A 14,383-nucleotide genomic window follows, 5' to 3' on the forward strand; every position below is an offset into this window, starting at 1 on the left:
AAATTGTGAATGCACAGAGCACTGTTTATGGACTAAGTGTGGAGGGAAAGGTCTGGGATGGGGGTGAACACGATGTCTGAGCTGTGAGCACTAGACTGGGAGAAGCTTTCTGTCTTCCCAGTGTAAGTAAATGATGAGAATATTGGTGAGGTGGGAATTGAGTCAAGAGTCTTACTGTTACAAACTAGTGCTAGGTGGTGACTGCACTTAAGCTTCTGTATTTGGCATGGAAACTTAAAGTTGCATCTTCTTCAGACTGCAGGAATAGGAGCTTCAGCTCATTTGGTGAACTTTAAAGGAACAGACACTGTTGCAGGAATTGCATTAATTAAAAAGTACTATGGGACAAAAGACCCAGTTCCAGGATACTCAGTTCCAGCTGCTGAACACAGGTAAGATACTAGTCTAAGCCTTTCTAAAAATACCTCAACAAAATATAATTGTTTTCTTACCCATATTGGTATCCAGAAATATACCATACAGTATTAGCCATGACTGATCCAGGTGTTGAAGCTGCAGTTCTGTACTGATGCCTCTGTATGTTCTAGGGACACATAAGTAGCATGGTTGTTCTTAGTTACAAATATATTTTAAATGTTTTTAACTATAACCTTCTTATCAGTGTCTTTTGAGAATAAGCTTGAAGGCTTATAATCTGTAGATATTGAGGATTCACATCATGAAGTTCAAGTTTTGTTTTAAATATAAAATCATAATTGACAAACTCTGAGTTACAGTTCATGTTCTCCCTCCAGAAGAGACAGTTGCACTCTTCCCATCAGTATAACTAGTAATGATAAATCCTTGTTATATCACTAAGAATGGTGAATGCATTTTTAAGAGTAAAGAAATTGATCTCAGACATTTGAGAGAGAGAGAGCTCTTACTTGTTTTTCCAATCCATGTCCTGTACAAGGTTGGGAGTGAATGCAAATCCTTGAATTTCAGTTGCATGTCTACACACTGAAATGAGAATATAAAACAAGGCTGGTTGTGTGTTTCAGATTGAGCACAAAACCCAGTTAAATACTTAGTATTGATTTTAAATATTATTCACTTACGATTGCAAGACATAATGGAAAGGCTTACATGAATAGTCCTTGTCGATGAACTTTCTGTACCATTGCTGTAGTGCTGTTCTAGAACTCCTGCTTGACAAATAGACATGACAGTTTTTGTCTGAAATTTCTGATGACCAGAATTACTATAAAATTTTTTTTGTAATGAAAGCAAAAGGAAACACATGGAGTCAAGATCCAGCATCTTTTGAACAGCATATTGAAGTGGTGGCATTAGACCAGAGGGTAGGGCATTAAACTGCCCTACCTAAAGTTTACCCCACCAAATGCAGACTGCAGTCACCCTTTCCAAGTTAATACATGAAAAGGGTCTCATACAAGACACCCAAATTTTTACAGAATTTTTGTACTGTTCCACAATCTCCAATACAAGGTGGTGGTGTGAGCATGGTGCTTGCCCCTGGTGTGTCAGCAGGGCTCTTCTGAGACTACACCAACCTCTTTGAAATAAAGTATGTTTGTCTCCCTGTTGTCATGATCTGGAGCTTGTCCACATGGCAGATAATGTTGGAATTTTAAGGTAAAAATGTGATGCCCGTTGACACTTATGCTGTGAATGAGAGCATTTTTAGGTCTTTGCATACAAGTCACTAAAGTCACTTCTGTCAGCTGGTCTGAGCAGCTACTGCAGATCAGCTGCATTCAGTAACTTCTGCTCTCAGCAACTCTGGTTTATATGCTTGCCTGTGGCCTTGTACCAAGTAATTTTCTAGGTTCCTCTGGAAGAATGTTTATATAAGTGAGAATATTAGTTTTGTATCACTATTAAAAAAGCAAATAAATTCTGTGTTCTTTAGATTTTTTTTAACATATGGTGAGGTGCTTTGTTCTCAACTTTCCATTTTGTAGCATGAAGTTGTCAGAGCAGATGTTCTGTTCTTGCATCTGTAGTTCCCTAACTCTCTGAATTAAATCTGTTTATTTAGTATATAATGTATTTATAATCCATGCAGCAAGAGGTGATAAGCACATAGTTTCTGCTGTCATGTAATCATACTGCCTGGCGTTGTCTTGAACTGTTGCTGGTGGGAAATACAGAATGACATGTAAATGCAATTCTAATATGAATTTTTCAATTGCTTGCCTTTGCAGTACCATAACAGCTTGGGGGAAAGATCATGAAAAAGATGCTTTTGAACACATAGTAACACAGTTTTCTTCAGTGCCTGTATCTGTGGTTAGTGACAGCTATGACATTTACAATGCTTGTGAAAAAATATGGGGTGATGACCTAAGGCATATAATTGAAGCCCGAAGTCCAGAGGCACCACTTATTATTAGACCAGATTCTGGGAATCCCCTTGACACTGTTCTAAAGGTAAGCCTTTCTTCAAGCCATTTGTTTACAAGATTGGGAGGGCAGTTGTTTGTTTTGTAATGACTGGCTAGCAAACATATAATGCTCTAACTTGGTATGCATTGTATATATTTGCTGGCTAATTTGGACCTATAAAAATGTCAGTGTTTACTTCACCTCAGTATGGATAGGGAAACTCTTTTGCAATCCAAATAGTTTCATGTTTTTCGTCAATCCCATTCTTGCATATGGTTCTTGAAGCTTTAACAAGTCACCAGTTTTGCTGATGTAATAATTTGGAATGCTTTCTCTTTATAAAAGAGAAACTTTTGTCACTTAACCAATGCAGTGGGAAACAACTTGAGTGCTAGTAAATGCCAGGCCAATAACAATTCTTATTATTAAATTTAGGTACCTTGACATCCCATGTTAATGTAATTCACTATTTTGTGCTACAAATACGTGCATAGCCTTCTTTTCTCTCTTATGAGATGTGCATTTAAGTCAGTGGCACTGACTCCACATTGAAAAATGTTTCTTGCCTCATTTCTCTTTAGAAAGCATAATGATTGTTTTAGTTTCATAATAAAAGCTGTTGATACCTCTGTCAGCACTGTTCAAGTAAGAAAGTAGGGGCAATGTTAATTACATTGATACTCTATCAAATTAGATCTGTACAGATTTAACACCTTTTTTTTTCCTTTGGGATAAGTGGCAAGTCACAAATAGGAACTCTGAATGACCTTTATCAGAGCTGATAGGAGAAACTCCTAGCTGAAATGTTTCATTTTAAATATTGTGGCTTATGAAATCATAAAAAAGCTAAAAGCCTCATCCACCATCTTAAGGGAGGCCAAAAGAAGAGCAGGATCTAGAGCTGACACCTTTAATAACAAAAAGTCACAGCAAGCAAAGGGAGAAAGCATGGTTCTGATTAGCTGTCATGCAAGTTCCTAAATACCATATTGTCTGTTACTGCTTTAAAGGGCTTCCACCACAATGGCTGCCATGCTTTTTTGTACATGTGGATAGATTTAGAACATGACTATGTGGGCATATTTATTTTAATACATATTTTAATTTTCTAGAAAAAGCATGACTCAAATGTGGAAATTGTTTCTTTATTGGAATGGCAGGCTTTTATTTTCATTTTGAGCTGTCTTCTTTCCCTTTTCAATAGGTCTTGGAGATCTTGGGGAAGAAGTTTCCCATTACAGAGAATTCAAAAGGCTATAAGTTGTTGCCACCGTATCTCAGAGTTATTCAAGGGGATGGTGTGGATATCAACACGTTGCAAGAGGTAGGAGATCCTGTTCATGTGTCAGGGTGTTACTGGCAAGGTTGATATTTAATCTGGACTCCGTTACAGCTAGTCAGATGTTGCAGCAGAGCCTGCTGACCCCACCCCTGCCCTTCATCCCAGACACTGGCAGTGATATCATAATGCATAAAACAAATTCATTAAAACTCCACAGGAAATTATTAAGATGCATAAAAAACCCTAAAAGGCATTTTCTAATCCCCCTGTTGTAACCCTTCTCTTTCCACTGTCTCTCCTTTTGTTTGCTTTCATCATGCTTGTCAAGTCTAATTGAGATCAAAATCTGGTTTCTGGTTTGGTCCTTTTATTGATGTCTAAGGCACACTGCATGATCACTGTGCTGCAACAATAGTAGTAATTAACTGCTTTGGCTCATTAGTTATGTGCCATCCAAAGTCTGCTTGTTCTCACATATTGAAGGTGTAGTTTTGAAAGAGACTTTTTAAAACCTAGAGTAAGGAAAGCAAGTTCTTGATTGAGCAACTAGTGGAAATAAGGATTAGTTGAAAAACCAGAAAATACGTGCAAAAGATTAGGCTATAGTCTGAGTCAAAATTTCAATTTTACCAAGACGTAAATTGATTTTTAATAGATTCTGCATGCTTGAAATAAGTCATAAATTCACCACTACTGATGAGAGGTAGATACTAGGTAATACAACATGGTTATAAAGTATAGACTGCAGTAACTGCAGATGATGATGGGCATGTAAGAGGAAGAGGACTGACTTTGTCTGGTTTGTCCTGAGTCTTTCATCTTCAGCTGTATTAGAGTTGAAAACCAGAAATAAGTTGAGTAAAGTTAAGATTAATTTTACTTTGAATTTGATGCCACTTGCCTTAGCTTTCTAGGCTGGCACATCCTTAGGTTCTTCTCTACAAAGCTGATTATTGCTGCTTCTCAAAATTATGAGCAAAGCAGTTTTGGGTTTTAGTTGGTCTGAAGCTATCTGCATGTCTAGCATGGGCACATAATGTGAACCTCAATGACAGAACACAGATTTGTCACTCAGATCCCCAGAGAGCAGTTAATACTTAGATTGTAATCTGATAGACTAACTATAGTGCAGTCATGCTCTGCAGGTTTTTTTCCCCCTCCAATGGCCTTTAAAGTAAATTCTATTTTATTTTTTTGTCCCATGTGGCTTTTTGAGAGTGTACAACTATCCTAATGTGCTTCACAGAACACAAGCATGACAGGTTAATAGCTGGAAAGAAAATCTTATATTAGATTGCAGGGGTAGACACTGTTAAAGAAAATAAAACCCACACAGAAGAAAAACATTTCTGCTTGTTCTGTTCTGAACAACAATCTAACAGGGCTGATGTCTGTGTTAGGCAAGTATGTTATGGTTGAGATTTTCATGAGTTGTGAGAGGATAGAAACTGGAGTATTCTTTCTTGTAAGGAACTTTGGTTGCTTCTTCTAAGTTATACTGGACAAAATTCAAGGATGTCTTATAGCATCAATTTTAATTAAAATATTAAAGAAAGTATTTAAAAATCTTTACATTAGAGTGAAAAGTGCTCTGCTCTCTAAGTTCTAAATAGAGCAGTAAAACAATTGCAGCAGCTAATGGGAAAAAATGAGAGGTAGATGAGCAATTCTTTGTTCAGGTGATCTGCCTGTTTATATTAATTTCCTTATGAAATTGTCATTGATTATGAGCTGTCTACCTGTAACATGTAATAGAAGAGAGCAGAAGATCCAGTTCCCCAAGACATACAGAGCAGACAGATCATTGCTGTCCTGTGGCACCTTCTTGTTTCTTCTGACTCTGATCTTGTTGTGCCTGATGTCAGCTTTGGTCACTGAACCACTAGTCGTTAAAATAATTTAGACCACACATGTAGCAGTAAACTAACTCAGCAAAAAGGGATCAGTTTTGTGATTTAATGAATTTAATTGTCCTCTAAAAAGGGCACAAAAACTCTAAAAACTTGCCAGCACTATGCAGAAGAAAACAAACTTGTTTTGAGCTGGGAGAAATGGGCAGGAAGGAAAATAGCATTTCTCATTTGACAGCAGCTAATTATGTTGGAGCAAAATGACCATGATTTTGAAACCTAATTTTAGTTTTATTTAAATATCATTAATCTCTTTATCCTTTTATGTCAGCAAACCCCAGGTTTTACCATGCTGACTTTTAGAAGATTGGATAGTAGCATAACATTAAAAAAACCCCTAAAACAACAACCAAAACCCAAAATAAAACAATCCACCAAAATCAAACCAACACTGAAGTATAATTCATTCTTTTTCAAAAGGAATTTACATGAACAAATACAAATATATCACTGTGACCATCTCTTTTTCCTCTCTTGTAGCCTGTGCAAGATATTTTTTCCCAAGTATTCCATATTACCTTTCAATTCTAGGCATGAGTTATTGTTACAGGTCAGATGAAGGGTAATGGGGACAGTAGGAAAATCTAGAATGGGAAATAATCAATAGTCTCATTTAGCTATCCAAAGTAGCTGAAACAACAATATAGAAAACAACTCAGAGTATAAACTGGATTTTAAAATTCTTTGTTTTAATAGGGGATGCTGGTAGAACAGGTAAGGAAACTTTTTTGACTTTCTTTGCATTTTCACTTTTAAAAATCATTCCAATCCGCTAACTCCACAATATACTACACTTTCAAAGGATTTTCTTTGAACATTCAATTTCCAGATGTCTTTAAATTTTTATACAAAATAAATCCTCTAATCTGGAGTCACAGTTATGTATTAATCATGCTCATAATGGTCAGAGGAAGCTGGTCAAAACCTTGACACCGGAATTGTTCTCCCTGTATAGATTCGAAAGTGTGAAACAAAAAAATTCTTCTGTATTGTTTTCCTTTGGGGGAGAGGCTTCAGTTGTTTCAGATCTCCCCTTTTTCTTCTTCCCTATTACCACTGCTGTTTGCCATCTCTCCTCCATATCTAAGGAAGAAATAGGATCTGGGCCTTTGCTGTGGGTCACTGGTGCAGTCAGAGCTGTCTTTCAGCTTAGTCTGGATTTCCCTTCCCCTCCTCACCAGACAAGGATCACTAAGTAAGGACATCTATGTAAGGAAATCCATTGAGAGAGCAGAAAGCTAGAAGCCAGTTCTTCACCCAAGGTAAGAGAGGAGTTGTGCCTGTAGCATGAGATGAACAAACTGTCTGTAAATGAGAGCAGGAACACGAGCTGTAAGGGGTTCACTTTTCTTCTCACCCAGGCAAGAAGGTTAAGCAGCCACGGCCCAGCTGTGCAGTACTTGCACTAACACTTGTTAACCTGCAGGTATCAATGAACATGAAGCCTCAACATCACATGCCTTGGTGTAGGGTGTTGTTTATACCAGGTAGTTGTACCTTGCAGGTGTGTTCAAGTGAGTTCAGTGTCAGACCTGGCCTTTGCAACTGCACAGTGAGGTGAGCAGAACACATTGGCTCAGGCTTGGCCAGCAGTTCACAAAGCTTCAGACGTGCTCAGGTCTGGACAGAACCAGAAGCCAGGTGGAGTTTACCTATATTTGCCTCTTTAAAAGACAGCATAGATAAGTAGAGTCCCTATCCAGGCCCAGTTAAATCTCATGTCTTATGCCACCACTGGACATTGTTCTCAAGTAGAAGATATGCAAAATACCATTTCTTACCGTTCCTTTGTCAGCTTTAGTTATTTTTTAGGTACTTAAAGTAGAATTTAATTAATTTCAATAATTAATCTTCCCTGAGTACCTCTTTAACTGCTTCCCAGGCGAGTTTAATCACCCAAAAATAAATATTCCTCTTACTCTTGGTCACTGAGAGAGTATGATGTCTACTGCTAAAATCCACAGGATTGTCATGTATTTAAGAGGGCATTTGTTTAGGATAAAAAGCTTTCAAAGGATTCTCTTAAGAGGAAGTCATGATGGTAGAGCCTGAGATTCATTTTGCTTGGCCTGCTGAAAGAGGCTGAGTAAGTTGGTATCATTGGAATGATGGAAACTCACTGTTAAGATTTCTTCTGGGGAAATCTCTGACAGAAATGTAGTGGGAAGGTGTTCCAAGCATGCCCTCAGAAGGTTATGGCTCTGCTGTCCACATGTCCTGTTGACTGTCCTCTGTCAGGCATTCAGACTGAGAGTATCTGTGAAGACAGCCTGCCTGTGACTAAGTGCATAAACAAAATACTAGTGGGCTCTTTTGTTTACACTCCAGTTTGTCACGGTCTGAAATCGGAACTGTATTTTTCATTTTTTTCCCTCTCTTATGAGCCTTAGCTCCTTTAAAAAGCAGCTTGACATCAATAGCTCTTGAAACAGTTCAGTGTTACCCTGGCATTATGTCTTGATGCAAGACACTAAGATTGCCCAAAATATTACCAGATTTCTGACTGTGCTAATTTTTGAAACTCTGTACTGTTCCCCATAGATTATGTTCTTCCATTCTGCTTCTCGCCTTCCTGTTTTCTGGATGAATGGTATTTTGCTATCTCACCCACTCTGGTTTTCTCACTTGCTTTTGATAGTAAAATATTAGGAGAAGAGAGTTTGAACTCCTCTTCTGGGGCTATAACCATCATTTCAGGCAGTCAAAAGAGTAACAGGTCAAGGAAACAAATCTTGACCCTTTATGAGCATGACTAAATGAGCACCCATTACTCCAGACTAGAGGATGTCACATTTGTTTGGGTAGAATGAGGGTGGAGGAAAATGATTCAGTAACTTTTACCTTGACTATTGCTAGTAGTGCAGTTCACATTGATCTGTACCTGCAGGAAAAGGTGGCAAAGCAAACTCTTTGAGCAGTTTTATGTATTTTCATTTCCCATCTTTGAACTTGCTGATCTTACTCTAGACAATATGATTTTCAAGAAAATTGATCGAATCATTGGTCAGAGAGGGTAATAACTTTCTGGAGTTGAGCAGGAGAGCTGCATTGTTTCAGGATACAGGCTCTGCTTCCAGGTCTTTCCATAATTCTGAGAAATTGGAAGGCTCTAAAATACTCCCATGAAGTTTTTATTTTGTTTAGAGCTCTGTTTCTCTGGGCATTGCATTACTGTGCCACCTTAGTTTAGGAAGTATATGTGCTGGCATGATAATGGTGTTTTACAGCAAAAGCTTTCCAGTTCCATGCTGAAACTGTAAACAAAAATGCAAACAGTGTGCCAAGGATTGACCAAATTATTATGTACATCTCCTGGAAACTGAATGTTAGTTGGCTTAATTGTCTGTAAAAGCATCTTGTTTAAGTAGTATAATATTTTTATGGGAAAATGGCATGGCCTAAAAGCATGGTCCATCATAATTTTGTTTTTCTTATTAGATTGTGGAGGGAATGAAGAAGAATAAATGGAGTATCGAGAATATTGCCTTTGGATCTGGTGGAGCTTTGTTGCAGAAACTGACCAGAGACCTCTTAAACTGTTCTTTCAAATGTAGTTACGTGGTGACCAACGGCCTTGGGGTATGTCTGTACAACTTCTACCACTCTGCTTTCAGTAGAGGCCTCCCCACTTGAACACCTGATTGACATTTCCTGTTACGTTACCACCATCTGCATTAGGTCCCACAAAGCCCTTTTCTCCTAAAAAAATCCTCTTCATTTTAGGTGAATGTCTTCAAAGATCCTGTAGCTGATCCCAACAAAAGGTCAAAGAAAGGACGGCTGTCATTGCATAGGACACCTGCTGGAGAGTATGTGACACTTGAGGAAGGCAAGGGAGATCTTGAAGAGTATGGACAGGTATGAATTTTCAAAATCTATTGCATCATTTCTTTGTGCAAAAATAAACTGAAAAAAAGCAGGTTGTAGCTTATTTTGTTCAACTCCCATCTTATTGCCTCAAAAATTACTTGAGTACCAAATTCAATAACAGCAGAATGCTAGAATGACAGGAGAATGTTCAGGCTTTACAATTACAGACCTTCCTCTTTTGTTTGTCTTCCGAATTATGAGAATATTACTGCTTTTCCTCAAAACTAAAGTCTCAGTGTTGCAGAATACATAATGGCCAGTTAGTTTTGTTTGGCCTACATTGCACAATTTGAGTAGTGACCTTAGCTCAAATTTGACCCTGTCCTGCAGGGACAGCTGTAACTAAAATGTGTTTCTACTTTGCCACTGAGATTTTTTTTTTTTTTAAATAGTTCCTTCAGGAGTTAATGCTCTGTACCCAGAGTAGTTCCACAGTTTTTAAAGATGTAAATTTAAACCAGGAGTTCAGTTTTCCTATGAATTCTTTGCAATTGCAAAATGGAATGCTATTTCCATGAAATAAGCACAAACTTTATGCCAATCTCAGGCTTTCAATTTGATATATCTTGTGTTTTAACATCCAACAATGAATCCAACAATGAATCATCCCAAGTTAAGAGGACTGAAAATAAGTTGTCAAATTGCACTTCTGCTTTTGGAACTTGAAAGTTTTGTGGTATACAGAAGCTGTACTTGTACTACTAAGCAAAGGGTACTGCTAGGCACACTGTTTTACATACCATAAAACTTAGATCTCAGGGAAATTTCAAGTTGAAAAAAACCTGAGTTACACACACTGAAGGTGTTCTGATCTGGACACAAAGATGTTATATAAATTTGAAATGTTTTTCTATGCACATATTCATATACATATGTCAATGATGAACATTCATAAGTATGTAGAGAGGGAAGGACCTAATGGTGAGAAATCTCTCCAACACAAACTACAAGACTTTGGCTCTGAAATTCAGCAATATGTTGTCCTTTCAGTTTTGTCAGGTGAAATTATTCATTAAAATTTTTTTGGTCACAGGAAATAAGAGAGGGTCATTGGTCTGGTATCAGTTTTGAGGCTCCCTGGAAATGACAGGGCAATGTACCTGCCTTTCTATGGATCCATTTGTCTAGAGCCACACATCCTTACAGTAGGTCCCCAACTGCAGGGACTGCTTAGTGTTGCTGCTGTGCTGACTTTTGTTGCCAGCTGTACTTACTGCCCTTCCAGTGTGCTGCATGCAAGCCCTTCCTGATAGGCTGTTTTACAAAATATATGCGTAAAAGGCACAGTGAAGAAAGATATTTAATTTTTTTTCCTAGAGGAAAAAAATGCTTCATTTAAACCTCTATAATTGAATTGTATTTGACTGGTTGCATGTCACCTTTCTTACAAACTGCTCTAGCAAGGTGTATTTCACGTGTATTTGGCTTTGGCCAGGTGTAGATACCACACTCCAAGGACTAGTCAGCACAGAGCTGCTGTCTGGGCACAGGATGAGCCAAGCCCTTTCTTCTGTCTAACCATTAGTGAAAGGTGTCTGAAGAAGCTGTAAAGATTTAGTATCTTGACAGTCTAAAGTTCCAGCCTTATCAGACTGGATTTGTGTGCTTGCTTTTGAGTTTGTGTAACCTGTGTTTGCAAATCACTCTTGCTAAAATAGCAATGTTTCTTGCAGGACCTGCTTCACACTGTATTTAAGAATGGAAAGGTAACGAAGTCATATTCATTTGATGAAGTAAGACAAAATGCCAGGCTGAAGAACAGTGAATTACAAACAGTGTCTCACTAAGTTCCATTCCATGTCTGTGTATGTGTGTGTAACTAGTTTGTACTGCATAGCTACTGGTTTATTGTACAGATCTGTGTGTTTGTGTTTTATGACATTGTAGCCAAATTATTTGTTGGTTTATGGACATACTGCCCTATCTTTTGCCAGTGTTTAGAAGATGAAATCAGGAAATGGTACTTACATTGTGAAACATATTTAATGCTAAAGTGTGCTTTTTAGGGCCCTTTGCCAGTAGTGATTCAATCTGGTATTGATCTTTTCACAAATGAGACAGAGCTAAGAAACTTTTTTATATATAACAGAATATCACAAAATGGATTTACATAAAATTATCATGATTGCTTTATGTTTATATTTAACTTGTATTTTTGTACAAACAAGATTGTGTAAAATATATTTAAAGTTTCAATAATTAAGTCTTTCCAACTTTTCATGATTTTTATGAGCACAGACTTTCAAGAAAATATTTAATGGGGGGGAATCCATTGCCTTTTGTCCATTAATCAGCAAATAAAACATGGCCTTAAAAGTTTGTTGTGACATTGTTCCATTTGACAACTAAATCAGGACTCGTATCTCCTTAAGATCCCATAGAGTTGCTGACCTCACCATTTCTTGTAGTTGTCTGTATTAGTAAATCTACATTAAACAAAATTACTGTTCTTACTAGAAGGTTTAGGTATTACAGACCTTGCTGGCAGAGTAAGGTATGTAAGTGAAATGCCAAATTTGAAAGGATTCTCTACTGCAACTTAACTTGCCAAGTCTATCCCACTTGGTTATATGCACCTCAGTATTTTAAGAGTAAGGTTTTTAAGAGATCTCCTCTTCCACTATAGAATATATGTGTAAAAATACTGAAATATGGAAGCGGTGTATTTTAAAGTAATTACACTTCTGGGTTTATTTTTCATATACTGTAAGTGACATGAATTTAAAGCAAAATACTGGACTGGGTAGTGCACTTTTTTACTTTTTTGTATTTTTTTCATTGATTTGCCTTTTGTCAGACTGGATGTTAAATTGTAAAAATGTTTAACTATTTTTGTTAACAACTTTAATAAAACTATGCTAGCCAAACTCCTACATGAATGGCAGACCTGTTTCCCCTTCTCGCCCCATCCATTTGGGGTGAGGAGGGGCTTTTATTTTGCAGAGGGTAACTGTAAAACAATGTGTTTTAGAGATACTTTTGAACTATCTGCACTTGATTGTATTTGCTCTCTGCATATGTTTGATACGAGTATCTGCTGGAAAATGAAACTGTTGAGGATTTTATTTGAGAAGCTATGTAGTAACCTCTGAAATATTTGATAGTACTGTAGGATGGCTCTCACTAGAAAAGTACCTCCCTTGCTTAAAAACAAAAGACAACAGCAAAAGCAAACAATTCCCTTTCTGCTGGCGATCAACTATCAGCCAATTGCTTAATATTCTAATGTAATTAATGCTTCTAATTAGTAGATGATGTTACTGGAAAATGTTAAAGCCTAAAATAATTTAAGCCTACAAAATTTTATAAAACATGCTTTTAAAGGAAGATTGAAAAGCCATAATTCATTGTTCTTACTCTCTCACCAAAAAGGGCCACATCAAAGCATCCATAATATTTCCAGGGTTTGTAGTTAAGACGTTTATGCCCAGTCTCAATAGTTCTTGTTAATAATAACTTGTTTTTTCACTTGTAGTGTATGTAATTATACATTTAAGTGATGTATTGTTTCAAGAATAGTGTTTTAGTAAAACTCTAAATGCTGACCTTTCACACTGAGGAACTGCCTTCCCTTAGCTATTAATTATATTGTTTGGTTTTGGCCAGGAAAGATTTTGAATCTGGACTTAGGATCAGTAGCAGGTAAATAGTACAGAGCCTATTTCACTCTTCCACATGTGTACTAGGGAATTTTATGATGTATGGTTAAAAAAAACAATAAAGTAAATGCTGCTTTCATTCTGTACCAATAAAAATTTTGATAACTATTGACTACCCATAACTGATATTTTTGTACTTGAGAACTGAGGATATACTGTAGAAGCACTGTTTTCATGTGTACCATGAAATACATTATAATTGTTCAGTATTGTCTAAAAGTTTTCAGCTTATTAATTGGAAACTCAAAGCAAATTCTCTACTTGTGTATGTCACTTTTAGAAAGTTGTAATGTCGTTCATTTTATTAAATGTTAGTAACTTTAAAAGGGGAAAAAAAAAAAAAGAAAAACACCTGGTGCTATTCAGACCTGAACACTTGTCTCTTTGCATTTGGCAGTTTGACATTCTGGGCATCAAGGGGTTGACAGAAATTACTGCAGTGCTTGAACCATACAATATCCTAATTCTTCCACATGAAAGCAAACAGAATGTTTGTTTGCTTTAAATTACTAGATTTGTAGTCATTGATATATTTTAATTATCCCCATTTCATAATATAATACAGTATTTGTATTTAAAAATAGGAATTGGGAATTTTGTGTTTAATACTCTGGTTTGTAACCATATTTAACATAAGAAATGGATTTTGTAAGACTATTTTTTTTCTTCAGCTGCATGATTATAAAAGAAAGATACTTTTTTGGTACTTTGAAAGATCTGAGGAGAGAACAGAAGAGTATTTAACTGTTTGGTTTGTCAAAATCAAAACAAAGCTTAAACAGTTCTTTTCTTATAGGTTTTTACATTCCTTCTTGTTTAGTGAAGAATAAGTATTCCTCACTTAAATCCTCTGTTAAAGTAATTTTAATGTACTTGGCATCAAATACCAGTATGTAATACACATGGAAATAAAGTTTAGTTCTGGCAGTGAAAATCATAGCCATCTGACTGTGTCTTAAACTTCTGATGTTGGGCATCAGATGTCATCCTGTGCTCTTTGTTGCCAAACACATGTCAGAGCAGGGCTGTGCTGTCATTGCATTCCTTTAAGGAGAGCTGCCTTGCAGACAGTTTGGGGTTAAATAAATTTACAACTCAGTTCAGCTCAGTTCTAGAGAAGAGAAAGCAAACTGGACTATTTTTTTTCTTTTTTTTGGGGGGGGTGTGTGTGTGGTTTTGGGGATTTGGTTTGATTGGGGGGGGGTTTCTTGCTCTCTTTTTTTGTGTGAATGTGAGTACATCTATGCTTCAGCATTTTGTCTGTGCTTGAAAGTAAAGCACTTGGTTTTGAAATTGATATAAGAAATTAT

General features: G+C 36.8%; 1 protein-coding gene across 2 annotated transcripts in view; it reads left to right on the forward strand.

Annotated features, from left to right (window-relative positions):
* Positions 1-14,010, forward strand: part of NAMPT (nicotinamide phosphoribosyltransferase) — a 31,805-nt gene extending 17,795 nt beyond the window's left edge. The window contains exons 6-12 of one of the 2 annotated variants that reach the window (XM_083859284.1): positions 256-392; positions 2,172-2,397; positions 3,557-3,676; positions 6,241-6,258; positions 8,983-9,123; positions 9,268-9,402; positions 11,088-14,010. In XM_083859284.1, coding sequence (XP_083715410.1) covers positions 256-392; positions 2,172-2,397; positions 3,557-3,676; positions 6,241-6,258; positions 8,983-9,123; positions 9,268-9,402; positions 11,088-11,201 — 891 coding nt within the window. In that variant the 3' untranslated portion in view covers positions 11,202-14,010. The remainder of the gene's footprint in view (positions 1-255; positions 393-2,171; positions 2,398-3,556; positions 3,677-6,240; positions 6,259-8,982; positions 9,124-9,267; positions 9,403-11,087) is intronic. The other variant, XM_083859285.1, reaches the window with a different exon arrangement.
* Positions 14,011-14,383: the final 373 nt, after the last annotated feature.

Source organism: Zosterops lateralis (assembly GCF_965231275.1).
Source record: "Zosterops lateralis genome assembly, chromosome: 4".
Taxonomy (NCBI): Eukaryota; Metazoa; Chordata; class Aves; order Passeriformes; family Zosteropidae; genus Zosterops; species Zosterops lateralis.